General features: G+C 47.5%; 1 protein-coding gene across 1 annotated transcript in view; it reads left to right on the forward strand.

Annotated features, from left to right (window-relative positions):
- Positions 1–2,923: 2,923 nt before the first annotated feature.
- LOC135565170 (pyruvate dehydrogenase phosphatase regulatory subunit, mitochondrial-like) overlaps positions 2,924–20,476 on the forward strand; it is a 31,746-nt gene continuing 14,193 nt past the window's right edge. The window contains exons 1-7 of the mRNA XM_065011234.1: positions 2,924–3,059; positions 4,505–4,792; positions 6,022–6,155; positions 8,646–8,727; positions 9,283–9,446; positions 12,065–12,186; positions 14,974–15,091. Coding sequence (XP_064867306.1) covers positions 4,518–4,792; positions 6,022–6,155; positions 8,646–8,727; positions 9,283–9,446; positions 12,065–12,186; positions 14,974–15,091 — 895 coding nt within the window. The 5' untranslated portion in view covers positions 2,924–3,059; positions 4,505–4,517. The remainder of the gene's footprint in view (positions 3,060–4,504; positions 4,793–6,021; positions 6,156–8,645; positions 8,728–9,282; positions 9,447–12,064; positions 12,187–14,973; positions 15,092–20,476) is intronic.

Below are 20,476 nucleotides of genomic sequence, written 5' to 3' on the forward strand. Positions count from 1 at the left end.
GTCTCCCTGGCATATTACATACAGAACAGTAGGCTAACTTATGAGGGGAAGGGACATGTCTCCTGGCATATTACATACAGAACAGTAGGCTAACTTATGAGGGGGAAGGGACATGTCTCCCTGGCATATTACATACAGAACAGTAGGCTAACTTATGAGGGGGAAGGGACATGTCTCCCTGGCATATTACATACAGAACAGTAGGCTAACTTATGAGGGGGAAGGACATGTCTCCCTGGCATATTACATACAGAACAGTAGGCTAACTTATGAGGGGGAAGGGACATGTCTCCCTGGCATATTACATACAGAACAGTAGGCTAACTTATGAGGGGAAGGGACATGTCTCCCTGGCATATTACATACAGAACAGTAGGCTAACTTATGAGGGGGAAGGGACATGTCTCCCTGGCATATTACATACAGAACAGTAGGCTAACTTATGAGGGGGAAGGGACATGTCTCCCTGGCATATTACATACAGAACAGTAGGCTAACTTATGAGGGGGAAGGGACATGTCTCCCTGGCATATTACATACAGAACAGTAGGCTAACTTATGAGGGGGAAGGGACATGTCTCCCTGGCATATTACATACAGAACAGTAGGCTAACTTATGAGGGGGAAGGACATGTCTCCCTGGCATATTACATACAGAACAGTAGGCTAACTTATGAGGGGAAGGGACATGTCTCCCTGGCATATTACATACAGAACAGTAGGCTAACTTATGAGGGGGAAGGGACATGTCTCCCTGGCATATTACATACAGAACAGTAGGCTAACTTATGAGGGGGAAGGGACATGTCTCCCTGGCATATTACATACAGAACAGTAGGCTAACTTATGAGGGGGAAGGGACATGTCTCCCTGGCATATTACATACTGTTTACAGCAGCATATAATGACATTTTGGACTCACATTGTTGCGCTGTGCTCACTTGAACAGGAAGGTGGCACAGCGGTTCTTCTTGTGGGCAAATTTAGTCATCAAAGTCTGGCATTCTCTAGATTTATGGTGCTTTCAAGATAACTGGGAACATTTTGTTTTTTTTAAATAAAAGGTTGAATCATGACGTCAGTGATCTTCAGGTCGGAGCTCTAGAAAGAGGCCTGAGTTCCCCGAGTTGGATTGATTGAAAAGCGTATTTTCCCAGTCTGAGCTCGTTTTTTCCCCAGTTGTCTTGAACTCACTGAAATCAGTTCCAAGTTTACACTTGTTTTGAACGCGGCAGAAGTTGTACTAGGTTGACAGGCCAGTGTATTCAACCTTTTCTGGCCCACAGTTACATGTGACTGTTTATCCTTTTAAGCTTGAAAAAGAAACCCTTAAACCCAGATTTGGACCACACACCCAACAGCAGAGTAGCAAGCTAGTGATTGCTTTGCAACACTTGCAGTTAGCCACTGATCAAATCAAATTGTATTTGTCACATGCGCCGAATACAACAGGTGTAGTAGACCTTACAGTGAAATGCTTACTTACAAGCCCCTAACCAACAATGCAGTTTTAAGAAAAATAAGTATTAAGTAAAAAATAGACCATTAAAAAATGTATTAATTAAAGAGCAGCAGTAAAAGGTTCCTTCCAAATCACCCATTGTTATATTTGCGATTTCCAAATTCATGTGTAATGTTAATGTCCAATGGCCGATGAGCACCCATATGTTTTTTTTATCTTATAATTTCTCGACAAGGTTTGAAAAGGATTTGCCAGTAGATTGTTGATTCGTGACGACGGCCGCTTGTCTAGCTTGCTAGCTAAGATTTTGAATGTCTAGCTGCTGTAGATATAACGTGATTTGATGTCATTTTATTTGCGGCCAATGACTTTGAGCCTTCTTGGATGGGCACTTCTAATATAAGTCTATGGCAGCACCCAAAGGGGCTTGAATTTTCAAGCTCTCTCTGTAGATTTTGCGCTGACAAAGTGTCCCCATGAGTGACAGAAGTGAGCCAATCACGGCGCAACTAGAGTACATTACTAACCCCCACACTGCTGGCTGCCCCACTACCACAGAAAGCACTAAGCTAGGCTGAAACACCTGCATTTTGGAGATGCCATGTTTGTATGCGGCTTTATTAACTCAAATATTTTTTTTACATTGTTTGCAAACTGATATGTGTCACGAACCGGCTCAAAGCCCGTAACAAAGGGAGACAACGTGGAGATAATGAGTAGCAAAATATGTATTTATTACCTAAAGCAACTAAGTATAATAGACAATGGTGTGTGTAATCAGTAATCAGTAGTGTAAGTGAGTGTTTTGCATGCATGAATGTGATAATGCAGGGTGATGAAAGGTGCCAAAGCAAACAAACAAACAAACAAACAAACGGCCACCAAGAACCACAACACAATCTACAGAGGGTGTCTGCATGGAGAGAGTCTCCTCCATGAATGGGGAAGTGGTGTATTTATCCTGGGAGACACCGGGCCCAGGTGTTTCCCATGTATCTGACGACCCTCCCAACTCCGCCCACCAGCATCCTAATAAGGAAATAACAGAGAGAATACGGCAGACAGAGTGGGAGGGTCGTCACATATTTATGTAAAAAATGTAAAAAAATAACATGAAAAACATAAAACAATTTTGCTAAATGGGTGGGTCTCAAAACAGGTGGTGCTCACCTGCCCTGAATGACAGGCCACCACTGAGTATATGTGACCAATAGATGCATATCTGTTTTCATGTGAAATCCATAGATTAGGGTCGAATTAATTTATTTCAATTGACTGATTTCTTTATATGAACTGTAACTCAGTAAATTGGTTTAAATTGTTGCGTTTATATTTTTGTAAATAATTGTACAAATTTTAATAATTATTAATTTACCAAGTATACAGGATGGAACTTTTATTCTGACGGATTCCAAAAAAATCCGCGACCCGGAAGTAGTTCGTTTTTGTTGCCTATTTCACGGCGGTGTAAATAAACAATGCAGTTTGTTTGGCCGAAGAGGGTCTGACTGAAACATTCTGCTGTCATCGAGGCGCAGGACTGAAATCTGCTTCAAGCCGAATAGAGATTTTATTACTTTTGGAGTGGAGTGAGTCGGTGAGTTTGCTACATGATAATGATTATGCTAACTAGTATTATCATTAGCTAGACGAATGTCAGAAGGCCGCTAGCGTATTACCAATGGAAAGACGTTTGGATCGGGGTGTTGTTCTCCTTGGAGCGAAGGTCGAGTACAAGCAAACTTCAGATTTACTCTTGGCATTAGCAAGAAGTGATAGGAGTTAAAGTTCTCATTGAGCCAGCTGATCAACTAACGTTAGCTAAAGTTCGCTAGCTAACTGTAGCTTGTTTGAAAGACAGTACGAAAGTTAACTGTGGTACCTAGTACCTAAGTCTGCATGCATTCTGATCCTCCAGGCCTGTTGTGTTCTGATCCTCCAGGCCTGTTGTGTTCTGATTCTCCAGGCCTGTTGTGTTCTGATTCTCCAGGCCTGTTGTGTTCTGATCCTCCAGGCCTGTTGTGTTCTGATCCTCCAGGCCTGTTGTGTTGTGTTCTGATTCTCCAGGCCTGTTGTGTTGTGTTCTGATTCTCCAGGCCTGTTGTGTTCTGATTCTCCTGGCCTGTTGTGTTCTGATCCTCCTGGCCTGTTGTGTTCTGATTCTCCAGGCCTGTTGTGTTCTGATTCTCCTGGCCTGTTGTGTTCTGATCCTCCAGGCCTGTTGTGTTCTGATTCTCCAGGCCTGTTGTGTTCTGATCCTCCAGGCCTGTTGTGTTCTGATCCTCCAGGCCTGTTGTGTTCTGATTCTCCAGGCCTGTTGTGTTCTGATTCTCCAGGCCTGTTGTGTTCTGATTCTCCAGGCCTGTTGTGTTCTGATTCTCCAGGCCTGTTGTGTTCTGATCCTCCAGGCCTGTTGTGTTCTGATTCTCCAGGCCTGTTGTGTTCTGATCCTCCAGGCCTGTTGTGTTCTGATTCTCCAGGCCTGTTGTGTTCTGATCCTCCAGGCCTGTTGTGTTCTGATCCTCCAGGCCTGTTGTGTTCTGATCCTCCAGGCCTGTTGTGTTCTGATTCTCCAGGCCTGTTGTGTTCTGATTCTCCAGGCCTGTTGTGTTCTGATTCTCCAGGCCTGTTGTGTTCTGATTCTCCAGGCCTGTTGTGTTCTGATTCTCCAGGCCTGTTGTGTTCTGATTCTCCAGGCCTGTTGTGTTCTGATTCTCCAGGCCTGTTGTGTTGTGTTCTGATTCTCCAGGCCTGTTGTGTTCTGATCCTCCAGGCCTGTTGTGTTCTGATCCTCCTGGCCTGTTGTGTTCTGATTCTCCGGGCCTGTTGTGTTCTGATTCTCCGGGCCTGTTGTGTTCTGATCCTCCGGGCCTGTTGTGTTCTGATTCTCCGGGCCTGTTGTGTTCTGATTCTCCGGGCCTGTTGTGTTGTGTTCTGATTCTCCAGGCCTGTTGTGTTCTGATTCTCCAGGCCTGTTGTGTTCTGATTCTCCAGGCCTGTTGTGTTCTGATTCTCCAGGCCCGTTGTGTTCTGATTCGCCAGGTTCCTCCAAGCCATGCACTGCAGCTGTGTATGGAGCTCCAAGGCTCTGTCCCCTGCCCTGCTCCCTAGGCTGCTGTCCCATGCAGGATGCTGGGCTCCGGGGACCAGGCCTAGGGGTATCTGGAGCTCCCCTCGGAGACTGGCCTCTGCTGTAGAGACCACGCAGCCCATCCCCCTGCCCAGCCAGGCCCGGGTGGTGATCTGTGGAGGGGGCATCGTTGGGACGTCTGTGGCCTATCACCTGGCCAAGCTGGGCTGGACTGAGATAGTACTATTGGAGCAGGGAAGGTAGGAGAGGCTAAATTATGTGGTCTGTTTACAAGAGGGGGGTGCATGTTTCCAGAACACTTTATCTGTGGGTAGGTGGACAATATATCATGATTTCATGAGTTCATTGTTTTACTGGGCTTGTCAGGGGATGGGAGACTAACACAGTGAAAACATGGACTAGCCTACGAGACCTTCTGTAATCAATGATAACATCTAGAAATCACAAGGAACCATGGTCTTATGGGTGTTAGGCTGGGTGTTAGGCTGGGTGCAGGTACCACCAGGCTGGGTGTTAGACTGGGTGCAGGTACCACCAGGCTGGGTGCTGGTACCACCAGGCTGGGTGTTAGACTGGGTGCAGGTACCACCAGGCTGGGTGTTAGGCTGGGTGCTGGTACCACCAGGCTGGGTGTTAGGCTGGGTGCTGGTACCAGCAGGCTGGGTGTTAGGCTGGGTGTTAGACTGCTAGGTGCTGTACCTAACCATGTTGTCCTCATCTCTCTGTGTGCTAGGCTAGGTGCTGTACCTAACCATGTGTTTGTCCTCATCTCTCTGTGTGCTAGGCTAGGTGCTGTACCTAACCATGTGTTTGTCCTCATCTCTCTGTGTGCTAGGCTAGGTGCTGTACCTAACCATGTTGTCCTCATCTCTCTGTGTGCTAGGCTAGGTGCTGTACCTAACCATGTTGTCCTCATCTCTCTGTGTGCTAGGCTAGGTGCTGTACCTAACCATGTTGTCCTCATCTCTCTGTGTGCTAGGCTAGGTGCTGTACCTAACCATGTTGTTGTCCTCATCTCTCTGTGTGCTAGGCTAGGTGCTGTACCTAACCATGTTGTTGTCCTCATCTCTCTGTGTGCTAGGCTAGGTGCTGTACCTAACCATGTTGTTGTCATCTCTCTGTGTGCTAGGCTAGGTGCTGTACCTAACCATGTTGTCCTCATCTCTCTGTGTGCTAGGCTAGGTGCTGTACCTAACCATGTTGTTGTCCTCATCTCTCTGTGTGCTAGGCTAGGTGCTGTACCTAACCATGTTGTTGTCATCTCTCTGTGTGCTAGGCTAGGTGCTGTACCTAACCATGTTGTTGTCATCTCTCTGTGTGCTAGGCTAGGTGCTGTACCTAACCATGTTGTCCTCATCTCTCTGTGTGCTAGGCTAGGTGCTGTACCTAACCATGTTGTTGTCATCTCTCTGTGTGCTAGGCTAGGTGCTGTACCTAACCATGTTGTTGTCATCTCTCTGTGTGCTAGGCTAGGTGCTGGCACCACCAGGCTGTGTGCTGGGATCGTCAGCGTGGCCAAGCCCATCTCTATTGAGTGTAAAATGGCTGACTACTCCAACTCCCTGTATGAACACCTGGAGGAGGAGACTGGGGTCAAGACAGGTGGGATGGACTTCTACACTATGACTAGCCTGAGTTCCAATCCATTTGTACTAACATGCCTACAGTATGACTCTAGCCTGAGTTCCACTCCATTTGTACTAACATGCCTACAGTATGACTCTAGCCTGAGTTCCAATCCATTTGTACTAACATGCCTACAGTATGACTAGCCTGAGTTCCAATCCATTTGTACTAACATGCCTACAGTGTGACTCTAGCCTGAGTTCCAATCCATTTGTACTAACATGCCTACAGTATGACTCTAGCCTGAGTTCCACTCCATTTGTACTAACATGCCTACAGTATGACTAGCCTGAGTTCCAATCCATTTGTACTAACATGCCTACAGTGTGACTCTAGCCTGAGTTCCAATCCATTTGTACTAACATGCCTACAGTATGACTCTAGCCTGAGTTCCAATCCATTTGTACTAACATGCCTACAGTATGACTCTAGCCTGAGTTCCAATCCATTTGTACTAACATGCCTACAGTATGACTCTAGCCTGAGTTCCACTCCATTTGTACTAACATGCCTACAGTATGACTCTAGCCTGAGTTCCACTCCATTTGTACTAACATGCCTACAGTATGACTAGCCTGAGTTCCACTCCATTTGTACTAACATGCCTACAGTATGACTCTAGCCTGAGTTCCACTCCATTTGTACTAACATGCCTACAGTATGACTCTAGCCTGAGTTCCACTCCATTTGTACTAACATGCCTACAGTATGACTCTAGCCTGAGTTCCACTCCATTTGTACTAACATGCCTACAGTATGACTCTAGCCTGAGTTCCACTCCATTTGTACTAACATGCCTACAGTATGACTCTAGCCTGAGTTCCACTCCATTTGTACTAACATGCCTACAGTATGAATCTAGCCTGAGTTCTGCTCCATTTGTACTAACATGCCTACAGTATGACTCTAGCCTGAGTTCCACTCCATTTGTGCTAACATGCCTACAGTATGACTCTAGCCTGAGTTCCACTCCATTTGTACTAACATGCCTACAGTATGACTAGCCTGAGTTCCACTCCATTTGTACTAACATGCCTACAGTATGACTCTAGCCTGAGTTCCACTCCATTTGTACTAACATGCCTACAGTATGACTCTAGCCTGAGTTCTGCTCCATTTGTACTAACATGCCTACAGTATGACTCTAGCCTGAGTTCCACTCCATTTGTACTAACATGCCTACAGTATGACTCTAGCCTGAGTTCCACTCCATTTGTACTAACATGCCTACAGTATGAATCTAGCCTGAGTTCTGCTCCATTTGTACTAACATGCCTACAGTATGACTAGCCTGAGTTCCACTCCATTTGTACTAACATGCCTACAGTATGACTCTAGCCTGAGTTCCACTCCATTTGTACTAACTCCTTATCAGTGAATGTCTCTGGAAGCTGGTTAGTTTGCCTCTCCTGCTCTCTGCAGTACAGTTCCACTCTGTTTGTACTAACTCCTTATCAGTGAATGTCTCTGGAAGCTGGTTAGTTTGCCTCTCCTGCTCTCTGCAGTACAGTTCCACTCTGTTTGTACTAACTCCTTATCAGTGAATGTCTCTGGAAGCTGGTTAGTTTGCCTCTCCTGCTCTCTGCAGTACAGTTCCACTCTGTTTGTACTAACTTATCAGTGAATGTCTCTGGAAGCTGGTTAGTTTGCCTCTCCTGCTCTCTGCAGTACAGTTCCACTCTGTTTGTACTAACTCCTTATCAGTGAATGTCTCTGGAAGCTGGTTAGTTTGCCTCTCCTGCTCTCTGCAGTACAGTTCCACTCTGTTTGTACTAACTCCTTATCAGTGAATGTCTCTGGAAGCTGGTTAGTTTGCCTCTCCTGCTCTCTGCAGTACAGTTCCACTCTGTTTGTACTAACTCCTTATCAGTGAATGTCTCTGGAAGCTGGTTAGTTTGCCTCTCCTGCTCTCTGCAGTACAGTTCCACTCTGTTTGTACTAACTCCTTATCAGTGAATGTCTCTGGAAGCTGGTTAGTTTGCCTCTCCTGCTCTCTGCAGTACAGTTCCACTCTGTTTCAACGTACCTAAATGGGTTTATGAACATGTCTTTGCTGTGTGGCCTGTCTTCTGATTGCGTTTTAGCCAGATGTTTTGTTTGTTGAATCAATTATATATTCTCTATGAGGTCATGTGACTGGCTGTATCCAACCAGTGCTTCCCTCTCCTATCACATGCTGTTTCAGTTTGTGTTTCAACACAGATTTACCAGTGGTATTTAGTCTTGTGGAACAACAGATTTACCAGTGGTATTTAGTCTTGTGGAACAACAGATTTACCAGTGGTATTTAGTCTTGTGGAACAACAGATTTACCAGTGGTATTTAGTCTTGTGGAACAACAGATTTACCAGTGGTATTTAGTCCTGTGCCAACATCCAGAGAGTATGGCAGGGCGTTGCCTTGTGTGGTTTAACACAAGATGACTCATGACTTGGCGGTCCTGATGTGTGTGTGTGTTTGTTCCAGGTTACGTGAAAACAGGCTCTCTATGTCTGGCCCAGAATCAGGACCGTTTCCTCTCCCTGAAGCGCCTGGCATCCAGGCTGAAGTAAGTCCCTCCCTAACCGCTTTTCTCTTCCCTCCCCTCCCTGACCCGGTCTCTCCTCTGGTCTGAATTATAGCTCAGTACTCTCTCTCTGGTCCAGTCTCTCCCTGACCCGGTCTCTCCTCTGGTCTGAATTATAGCTCAGTACTCTGTCTCTGGTCCAGTCTCTCCCTGACCCTCTCCTCTGGTCTGAATTATAGCTCAGTATTCTCTCTGGTCCAGTCTCTCCCTGACCCTCTCCTCTGGTCTGAATTATAGCTCAGTATTCTCTCTGGTCCAGTCTCTCCCTGACCCTCTCCTCTGGTCTGAATTATAGCTCAGTATTCTCTCTGGTCCAGTCTCTCCCTGACCCTCTCCTCTGGTCTGAATTATAGCTCAGTATTCTCTCTGGTCCAGTCTCTCCCTGACCCTCTCCTCTGGTCTGAATTATAGCTCAGTATTCTCTCCGGTCCAGTCTCTCCCTAACCTCCCTCCCCTCTCGCTCCCCTCTCTCCCCTCTCTCCTCCTCCCCTCTCTCCTTCTCCTCTCTCCTCCCTCCTCTCTCTCCTCATTCCTCAGTGTGATGGGGATCCCCTGTAACGTGATCAAACCCAAAGAGGTGTCCAAGCTCCACCCCCTGGTGAATATTCATGACCTGGTGGGGGCGCTCCACCTGCCGGGGGATGCCGTGGTGTCACCGCCTGACGTCAACCACGCCCTCGCCACAGCAGCAGCCGGACACGGTGAGACAGTAAAACCAAGGGTGGACTATTGTTCGGCTTGCAAACCAAAAATTCCCAGGTTTTCCAGAAATCCTGATTGGATGATTCCAGATTTCCTGATTTGGGGAAAATTTCCAACTGGGATTTCTGGAAAAACTGAATTTTAGGAAAAATCCTACAAACCTATCTGTAGTGGAGGTTTCAATAGAAAGTTACAACCATGTGGTTTCGCCATCAGTTAGAATGTAATGAAGCCAGAAAGCAAGGCTGCTGGAGGGAAGGGTCAAGGTATGGCCTGCCAAGGTGTGGCCTGCCAAGGTCCAAGGTGTGGCCTGCCAAGGTGTGGCCTGCCAAGGTCCAAGGTGTGGCCTGCCAAGGTGTGGCCTGCCAAGGTCCAAGGTGTGGCCTGCCAAGGTGTGGCCTGCCAAAGGTCAAGGTGTGGCCTGCCAAGGTGTGGCCTGCCAAGGTGTGGCCTGCCAAGGTGTGGCCTGCCAAGGGGCCAGGGTGTGGCCTGCCAAGGTGTGGCCTGCCAAGGTGTGGCCTGCCAAGGGGCCAGGGTGTGGCCTGCCAAGGACCCAGGTGTAGCCTGCCAAGGTGTGGCCTGCCAAGGTGTGGCCTGCCAAGGTGTGGCCTGCCAAGGTGTGGCCTGCCAAGGGGCCAAGGTGTGGCCTGTCAAGGTGTGGCCTGCCAAGATGTGGCCTGCCAAGATGTGGCCTGCCAAGGGGCCAGGGTGTGGCCTGCCAAGGGGCCAAGGTGTGGCCTGCCAAGGTGTGGCCTGCCAAGGTGTGGCCTGCCAAGGGGCGGCCTGCCAAGGACCCAGGTGTGGCCTGCCAAGGTGTGGCCTGCCAAGGTGTGGCCTGCCAAGGTGTGGCCTGCCAAGGTGTGGCCTGCCAAGGTGTGGCCTGCCAAGGGGCCAGGGTGTGGCATGTCAAGCAGAGTGAGTTAGTCGGCTAATTTGACATCATGCTACTCCAATCAAACGAACGATGAACTATTGATAGTGTTTGTCATGTTTGATCACATTGTACCTTTCTACATGAATACATGTACATTTTGAAGTTTGAAGTTACACTTAGGTTGGAGTCATTAAAACTCGTTTTTCAACCACTCCACAAATGTCTTGTTAACAAACTATAGTTTTGGCAAGTCGGTTAGGACATCTACTTGGTGCATGACACAAGTAAATTTGACAACAATTGTTTTCAGACAGATTATTTCACTTACAGTGAATTATATCACAGTTCCAGTGGGTCAGAAGTTTACATACACTAAGTTGACTGTGCCTTTAAACAGCTTGGAAAATTCCAGAAAATGATGTCATGGCTTTAGAAGCTTCTGATAGGCTAATTGACATCATTTGAGTCAATTGGAGGTTTACCTGTGGATGTATTTCAAGGCCTACCTTCAAACTCAGTGCCTCTTTGCTTGACATCATGGGAAAATCAAAAGAAATCAGCCAAGACCTCAGATAAAATAATTGTAGACCTCCACAAGTCTGGTTCATCCTTGGGAGCAATTTCCAAATGCCTGAAGGAACCACATTCATCTTTACAAACAACAGTACGCGAGGATATATCCTATATCGACATAACCTGAAAGGCCGCTCAGCAAGGAAAAAGCCACTGCTCCAAAACTGCCATAAAAAAGTCAGACTACGGTTTGTAACTGCACATGGGGACAAAGATCGTACTTTCTGGAGAAATGTCCTCTGGTCTGATGAAACAAAAATAGAACTGTTTGGCCATAATGACCATCGTTATGTTTGGAGGAAAAAGGGGGAGGTTTGCAAGCCGAAGAACACCATCCCAACCGTGAAGCACGGGGGTGACAGCATCATGTTGTGGGAGTGCTTTGCTGCAGGAGGGACTGGTGTGGATATATTGAAGCCACATCTCAAGACATCAGTCAGGAAGTTAAATCTTGGTCGCAAATGGGTCTTCCAAATGGACAATGATCCCAATCATACTTCCAAAGTTGTGGCAAAATGGCTTAAGGACAGCAAAGTCAAGATACTGGAGTGGCCATCACAAAGCCCTGACCTCAATCCTATAGAAAATTTGTGGGCAGAACTGAAAAAGTCTGTGCGAGCAAGGAGTCCTACAAACCTGACTCAGTTACACCAGCTCTGTCTGGAGGAATGGGCCAGAATTCACCCAACTTATTGTGGGAAGCTTGTGGAAGGCTACCTGAAACGTTTGACCCAAGCTAAACAATTTAAAGGCAATGCTACCAAATACTAATTGAGTGTATGTAAACTTCTGACCCACTGGGAATGTGATGAAAGAAATAAAAGTTGAAATAAATCACTCTCGCTACTATTATTCTGACATTTCACATTCTTAAAACAAAGTGGTGATCCTAACTGACCTAAGACTGGGAATTTATACTAGGATCAAATGTCAGGAATTGTGGAAAAACTGGGGTTGAAATGCATTTGGTTACGGTGAATGTAAACTTCTGACTTCAACTGTTAACCATGTTCTGATCTCAAGGAGTCCAGATCCACGAGCTCACCACAGTTAACCATGTTCTGATCTCCAGGAGTCCAGATCCACGAGCTCACCACAGTTAACCATGTTCTGATCTCCAGGAGTCCAGATCCACGAGCTCACCACAGTTAACCATGTTCTGATCTCCAGGAGTCCAGATCCACGAGCGCACCACAGTTAACCATGTTCTGATGGAGAAGGGACATGTGACAGCGGTGGAGACGGACAGAGGAGCCATCGAGTGTGAATACTTTGTCAACTGTGCAGGACAGGTGAACCTCTATCCATTACGTGTGTGTGTGTGTGTGTGTGTGTGTGACTGTACATGACATGGGGTCTCTCCCTCTACTAGTCTTTAGACGGGTAACAGTTAGACAGCTCTCTTCAGCCCAACTGATCTGTAAGGTTTCATAACGCGTTATGAATGATAGCATGGGTCCTATTTAGTGCACTAGAATAAGGAACCATTTGGGACACAGTCATGAAGTGTTGTATCTAGCTGTCTCTGAGGGAGCTGGACCAGACCAGTGAAGTGTTGTAATCTAGCTGTCTCTCAGGGAGCTGGACCAGGGAAGTGTTGTATCTAGCTGTCTCTGAGGGAGCTGGGCCAGTGAAGTGTTGTAATCTAGCTGTCTCTGAGGGAGCTGGGCCAGTGAAGTGTTGTATCTAGCTGTCTCTGAGGGAGCTGGACCAGACCAGTGAAGTGTTGTATCTAGCTGTCTCTGAGGGAGCTGGACCAGGGAAGTGTTGTAATCTAGCTGTCTTCTGAGGGAGCTGGGCCAGTGAAGTGTTGTAATCTAGCTGTCTTCTGAGGGAGCTGGGCCAGGGAAGTGTTGTATCTAGCTGTCTTCTGAGGGAGCTGGGCCAGGGAAGTGTTGTCATCTAGCTGTCTCTGAGGGAGCTGGGCCAGGCCAGTGTTGTTTCTAGCTGTCTCTGAGGGAGCTGGGCCAGACCAGTGAAGTGTTGTATCTAGCTGTCTCTGAGGGAGCTGGGCCAGTGAAGTGTTGTATCTAGCTGTCTCTGAGGGAGCTGGGCCAGACCAGTGAAGTGTTGTATCTAGCTGTCTCTGAGGGAGCTGGGCCAGACCAGTGAAGTGTTGTATCTAGCTGTCTCTGAGGGAGCTGGGCCAGTGAAGTGTTGTATCTAGCTGTCTCTGAGGGAGCTGGGCCAGACCAGTGAAGTGTTGTATCTAGCTGTCTCTGAGGGAGCTGGGCCAGTGAAGTGTTGTATCTAGCTGTCTCTGAGGGAGCTGGGCCAGTGAAGTGTTGTATCTAGCTGTCTCTGAGGGAGCTGGGCCAGTGAAGTGTTGTATCTAGCTGTCTCTGAGGGAGCTGGGCCAGTGAAGTGTTGTATCTAGCTGTCTCTGAGGGAGCTGGGCCAGTGAAGTGTTGTATCTAGCTGTCTCTGAGGGAGCTGGGCCAGGCCAGTGTTGTATCTAGCTGTCTCTGAGGGAGCTGGGCCAGGCCAGTGTTGTATCTAGCTGTCTCTGAGGGAGCTGGACCAGACCAGTGAAGTGTTGTATCTAGCTGTCTCTGAGGGAGCTGGGCGAGACCAGTGAAGTGTTGTATCTAGCTGTCTCTGAGGGAGCTGGGCGAGACCAGTGAAGTGTTGTATCTAGCTGTCTCTGAGGGAGTTGGACCAGTGAAGTGTTGTAATCTAGCTGTCTCTGAGGGAGCTGGGCCAGGCCAGTGTTGTATCTAGCTGTCTCTGAGGGAGCTGGACCAGGCCAGTGTTGTATCTAGCTGTCTGTGAGGGAGCTGGGCGAGACATTACATTTACATTTACATTTAAGTCATTTAGCAGACTCTCTTATCCAGAGCGACTTACAAATTGGTGCGTTCACCTTATGACATCCAGTGGAACAGCCACTTTACAATAGTGCATCTAAATCTTTTAAGGGGGGGGGGGGAAGGATTACTTTATCCTATCCTAGGTATTCCTTAAAGAGGTGGGGTTTCAGGTGTCTCCGGAAGGTGGTGATTGACTCCGCTGTCCTGGCGTCGTGAGGGAGTTTGTTCCACCATTGGGGGGCCAGAGCAGAGAACAGTTTTGACTGGGCTGAGCGGGAACTGTACTTCCTCAGTGGTAGGGAGGCGAGCAGTCCAGAGGTGGATGAACGCAGACCAGTGAAGTGTTGTATCTAGCTGTCTCTGAGGGAGCTGGGCCAGACCAGTGAAGTGTTGTATCTAGCTGTCTCTGAGGGAGCTGGGCCAGTGAAGTGTTGTATCTAGCTGTCTCTGAGGGAGCTGGGCCAGACCAGTGAAGTGTTGTATCTAGCTGTCTCTGAGGGAGCTGGGCCAGTGAAGTGTTGTATCTAGCTGTCTCTGAGGGAGCTGGGCCAGTGAAATGTTGTAATCTAGCTGTCTCTGAGGGAGCTGGGCCAGTGAAGTGTTGTATCTAGCTGTCTCTGAGGGAGCTGGACCAGTGAAGTGTTGTATCTAGCTGTCTCTGAGGGAGCTGGGCCAGGCCAGTGAAGTGTTGTATCTAGCTGTCTCTGAGGGAGCTGGGCCAGACCAGTGAAGTGTTGTATCTAGCTGTCTCTGAGGGAGCTGGGCCAGGCCAGTGTTGTATCTAGCTGTCTCTGAGGGAGCTGGACCAGTGAAGTGTTGTATCTAGCTGTCTCTGAGGAAGCTGGGCCAGTGAAGTGTTGTATCTAGCTGTCTCTGAGGGAGCTGGACCAGTGAAGTGTTGTATCTAGCTGTCTCTGAGGGAGCTGGGCCAGACCAGTGAAGTGTTGTATCTAGCTGTCTCTGAGGGAGCTGGGCCAGTGAAGTGTTGTATCTAGCTGTCTCTGAGGGAGCTGGGCCAGTGAAATGTTGTATCTAGCTGTCTCTGAGGGAGCTGGGCCAGACCAGTGAGACCAGGGTGTCTGTTCCTCTACAAGTCTTCATATAATAGGGGGTTATGAATGCTATATGATATGTTATAACTGTATGTTCTACAGTGGGCGTATGAGCTGGGCCAGGCCAGTGAGACCAAGGTGTCTGTTCCTCTACAAGTCTTCATATAATAGGGGGTTATGAATGCTATACGATATGTTATAACTGTATGTTCTACAGTGGGCGTATGAGCTGGGCCAGGCCAGTGAGACCAAGGTGTCTGTTCCTCTGCATGGATGTGAACACTTCTACCTGCTCTCCAAACCTCTACCAGAGCCTCTACAGCCCAGCACCCCAGGTGAGTCTACCTCCTCTCAGAGCCTCTACAGCCCAGCACCCCAGGTGAGACTACCTCCTCTCAGAGCCTCTACAGCCCAGAACCCCAGGTGAGACTACCTCCTCTACAGCCCAGAACCCCAGATGAGTTCACCTCCTCTACAGCCCAGCACCCCAGGTGAGTCTACCTCTACAGCCCAGAACCCCAGGTGAGACCACCTCCTCTCAGAGCCTCTACAGCCCAGCACCCCAGGTGAGACCACCTCCTCTCAGAGCCTCTACAGCCCAGCACCCCAGGTGAGACCACCTCCTCTCAGAGCCTCTACAGCCCAGAACCCCAGGTGAGACCACCTCCTCTCAGAGCCTCTACAGCCCAGCACCCCAGGTGAGACTACCTCTACAGCCCAGAACCCCAGGTGAGACTACCTCCTCTACAGCCCAGAACCCAGGTGAGACTACCTCCTCTCAGAGCCTCTACAGCCCAGAACCCCAGGTGAGTCCACCTCCTCTACAGCCCAGCACCCCAGGTGAGACTACCTCCTCTACAGCCCAGCACCCCAGGTGAGTCCATCTCCTCTACAGCCCAGCACCCCAGGTGAGTCCACCTCCTCTACAGCCCAGAACCCCAGGTGAGCCTACCTCCTCTACAGCCCAGAACCCCAGGTGAGTCCACCTCCTCTCAGAGCCTCTACAGCCCAGCACCCCAGGTGAGACTACCTCCTCTCAGAGCCTCTACAGCCCAGAACCCCAGGTGAGTTCACCTCCTCTACAGTCCAGAACCCCAGGTGAGACTACCTCCTCTCAGAGCCTCTACAGCCCAGAACCCCAGGTGAGTTCACCTCCTCTACAGTCCAGAACCCCAGGTGAGACTACCTCCTCTCAGAGCCTCTACAGCCCAGAACCCCAGGTGAGACTCCCTCCTCTCAGAGCCTCTACAGCCCAGAACCCCAGGTGAGTCCACCTCCTCTACAGCCCAGCACCCCAGGTGAGTCCACCTCCTCTCAGAGCCTCTACAGCCCAGAACCCCAGGTGAGTCCACCTCCTCTACAGCCCTGAACCCCAGGTGAGTCCACCTCCTCTACAGCCCTGAACCCCAGGTGAGTCCACCTCCTCTACAGCCCAGAACCCCAGGTGAGTCCACCTCCTCTACAGCCAAGAACCCCAGGTGAGTCCACCTCCTCTACAGCCCTGAACCCCAGGTGAGTCCACCTCCTCTACAGCCCAGAACCCCAGGTGAGTCCACCTCCTCTACAGCCCTGAACCCCAGGTGAGTCCACCTCCTATACAGCCCAGAACCCCAGGTGAGTCCACCTCCTCTACAGCCCAGTACCCCAGGTGAGAAAACCTCCTCTACAGCCCAGAACCCCAGGTGAGAAAACCTCCTCTACAGCCCAGAACCCCAGGTGAGTCTACCTCCTCTACAGCCCAGAACCCCAGGTGAGAAAACCTCCTCTACAGCCCAGAACCCCAGGTGAGAAAACCTCCTCTACAGCCCAGAACCCCAGGTGAGAAAACCTCTCTACAGCCCAGAACCCCAGGTGAGTCAACCTCCTCTACAGCCCAGAACCCCAGGTGAGTCAACCTCCTCTACAGCCCAGAACCCCAGGTGAGTCCACCTCCTCTACAGCCCAGAACCCCAGGTGAGTCCACCTCCTCTACAGCCCAGAACCCCAGGTGAGTCCACCTCCTCTCAGAGCCTCTACAGCCCAGAACCCCAGGTGAGTCCACCTCCTCTCAGAGCCTCTACAGCCCAGAACCCCAGGTGAGTCCACCTCCTCTACAGCCCAGAACCCCAGGTGAGTCCACCTCCTCTACAGCCCAGAACCCCAGGTGAGAAAACCTCCTCTACAGCCCTGAACCCCAGGTGACAGGTTTAAGTTACTGTCATTCATATTCACCCAGTTCAATGTAACATTGACAGGTTTAGGTTACTGTCATTCATATTCACCCAGTTCAATGTAACAGTGACAGGTTTAGGTTACTGTCATTCACCCAGTTCAATGTAACAGTGACAGGTTTAGGTTACTGTCATTCATATTCACCCAGTTCAATGTAACAGTGACAGGTTTAGATTACTGTCATTCACCCAGTTCAATGTAACAGTGACAGGTTTAGGTTACTGTCATTCACCCAGTTCAATGTAACAGTGACAGGTTTAGGTTACTGTCATTCACCCAGTTCAATGTAACAGTGACAGGTTTAGGTTACTGTCATTCACATTCACCCAGTTCAATGTAACAGTGACAGGTTTAGGTTACTGTCATTCACCCAGTTCAATGTGACATCAATAGGTTTAGGTTACTGTCATTCACCCAGTTCAATGTAACAGTGACAGGTTTAGGTTACTGTCATTCACCCAGTTCAATGTAACAGTGACAGGTTTAGGTTACTGTCATTCACCCAGTTCAATGTAACAGTGACAGGTTTAGGTTACTGTCATTCATATTCACCCAGTTCAATGTAACAGTGATGGGTTTAGGTTACTGTCATTCACCCAGTTCAATGTAACAGTGACAGGTTTAGGTTACTGTCATTCACCCAGTTCAATGTAACAGTGACAGGTTTAGGTTACTGTCATTCATATTCACCCAGTTCAATGTAACAGTGACAGGTTTAGGTTACTGTCATTCACCCAGTTCAATGTAACAGTGACAGGTTTAGGTTACTGTCATTCACCCAGTTCAATGTAACAGTGACAGGTTTAGGTTACTGTCATTCATATTCACCCAGTTCAATGTAACAGTGACAGGTTTAGGTTACTGTCATTCACCCAGTTCAATGTAACAGTGACAGGTTTAGGTTACTGTCATTCATATTCACCCAGTTCAATGTAACAGTGATGGGTTTAGGTTACTGTCATTCACACAGTTCAATGTAACAGTGACAGGTTTAGGTTACTGTCATTCACCCAGTTCAATGTAACAGTGACAGGTTTAGGTTACTGTCATTCACCCAGTTCAATGTAACAGTGACAGGTTTAGGTTACTGTCATTCACCCAGTTCAATGTAACAGTGACAGGTTTAGGTTACTGTCATTCATATTCACCCAGTTCAATGTAACAGTGACAGGTTTAGGTTACTGTCATTCACCCAGTTCAATGTAACAGTGACAGGTTTAGGTTACTGTCATTCACCCAGTTCAATGTAACAGTGACAGTCATTCACCCAGTTCAATGTAACAGTGACAGGTTTAGGTTACTGTCATTCATATTCACCCAGTTCAATGTAACAGTGACAGGTTTAGGTTACTGTCATTCACCCAGTTCAATGTAACAGTGACAGGTTTAGGTTACTGTCATTCACCCAGTTCAATGTAACAGTGATAGGTTTAGGTTACTGTCATTCATATTCACCCAGTTCAATGTAACAGTGACAGGTTTAGGTTACTGTCATTCACCCAGTTCAATGTAACAGTGACAGGTTTAGGTTACTGTCATTCACCCAGTTCAATGTAACAGTGTCAGGTTTAGGTTACTGTCATTCACCCAGTTCAATGTAACAGTGACAGGTTTAGGTTACTGTCATTCATATTCACCCAGTTCAATGTAACAGTGACAGGTTTAGGTTACTGTCATTCACCCAGTTCAATGTAACAGTGACAGGTTTAGGTTACTGTCATTCACCCAGTTCAATGTAACAGTGACAGGTTTAGGTTACTGTCATTCACCCAGTTCAATGTAACAGTGACAGGTTTAGGTTACTGTCATTCACCCAGTTCAATGTAACAGTGACAGGTTTAGGTTACTGTCATTCACCCAGTTCAATGTAACAGTGACAGGTTTAGGTTACTGTCATTCATATTCACCCAGTTCAATGTAACAGTGACAGGTTTAGGTTACTGTCATTCATATTCACCCAGTTCAATGTAACAGTGACAGGTTTAGGTTACTGTCATTCACCCAGTTCAATGTAACAGTGACAGGTTTAGGTTACTGTCATTCATATTCACCCAGTTCAATGTAACAGTGACAGGTTTAGGTTACTGTCATTCATATTCACCCAGTTCAATGTAACAGTGATGGGTTTAGGTTACTGTCATTCATATTCACCCAGTTCAATGTAACAGTGACAGGTTTAGGTTACTGTCATTCACCCAGTTCAATGTAACAGTGACAGGTTTAGGTTACTGTCATTCACCCAGTTCAATGTAACAGTGACAGGTTTAGGTTACTGTCATTCATATTCACCCAGTTCAATGTAACAATGACAGGTTTAGGTTACTGTCATTCACCCAGTTCAATGTAACAGTGACAGGTTTAGGTTACTGTCATTCATATTCACCCAGTTCAATGTAACAGTGACAGGTTTAGGTTACTGTCATTCACCCAGTTCAATGTAACAGTGACAGGTTTAGGTTACTGTCATTCATATTCACCCAGTTCAATGTAACAGTGACAGGTTTAGGTTACTGTCATTCATATTCACCCAGTTCAATGTAACAATGACAGGTTTAGGTTACTGTCATTCACCCAGTTCAATGTAACAGTGACAGGTTTAGGTTACTGTCATTCATATTCACCCAGTTCAATGTAACAGTGACAGGTTTAGGTTACTGTCATTCACCCAGTTCAATGTAACAGTGACAGGTTTAGGTTACTGTCATTCACCCAGTTCAATGTAACAGTGACAGGTTTAGGTTACTGTCATTCACCCAGTTCAATGTAACAGTGACAGGTTTAGGTTACTGTCATTCACCCAGTTCAATGTAACAGTGACAGGTTTAGGTTACTGTCATTCATATTCACCCAGTTCAATGTAACAGTGACAGGTTTAGGTTACTGTCATTCACCCAGTTCAATGTAACAGTGACAGGTTTAGGTTACTGTCATTCACCCAGTTCAATGTAACAGTGATGGGTTTAGGTTACTGTCATTCATATTCACCCAGTTCAATGTAACAGTGACAGGTTTAGGTTACTGTCATTCACCCAGTTCAATGTAACAGTGACAGGTTTAGGTTACTGTCATTCACCCAGTTCAATGTAACAGTGACAGGTTTAGGTTACTGTCATTCACCCAGTTCAATGTAACAGTGACAGGTTTAGGTTACTGTCATTCATATTCACCCAGTTCAATGTAACAGTGACAGGTTTAGGTTACTGTCATTCATATTCACCCAGTTCAATGTAACAGTGACAGGTTTAGGTTACTGTCATTCATATTCACCCAGTTCAATGTAACAGTGACAGGTTTAGGTTACTGTCATTCACCCAGCTCAATGTAACAGTGACAGGTTTAGGTTACTGTCATTCATATTCACCCAGTTCAATGTAACAGTGACAGGTTTAGGTTACTGTCATTCATATTCACCCAGCTCAATGTAACAGTGACAGGTTTAGGTTAATGTCATTCACCCAGTCCAATGTAACAGTGACAGGTTTAGGTTACTGTCATTCATATTCACCCAG

This window comes from Oncorhynchus nerka, linkage group LG27 (genome assembly GCF_034236695.1).
Source record: "Oncorhynchus nerka isolate Pitt River linkage group LG27, Oner_Uvic_2.0, whole genome shotgun sequence".
Taxonomy (NCBI): domain Eukaryota; kingdom Metazoa; phylum Chordata; class Actinopteri; order Salmoniformes; family Salmonidae; genus Oncorhynchus; species Oncorhynchus nerka.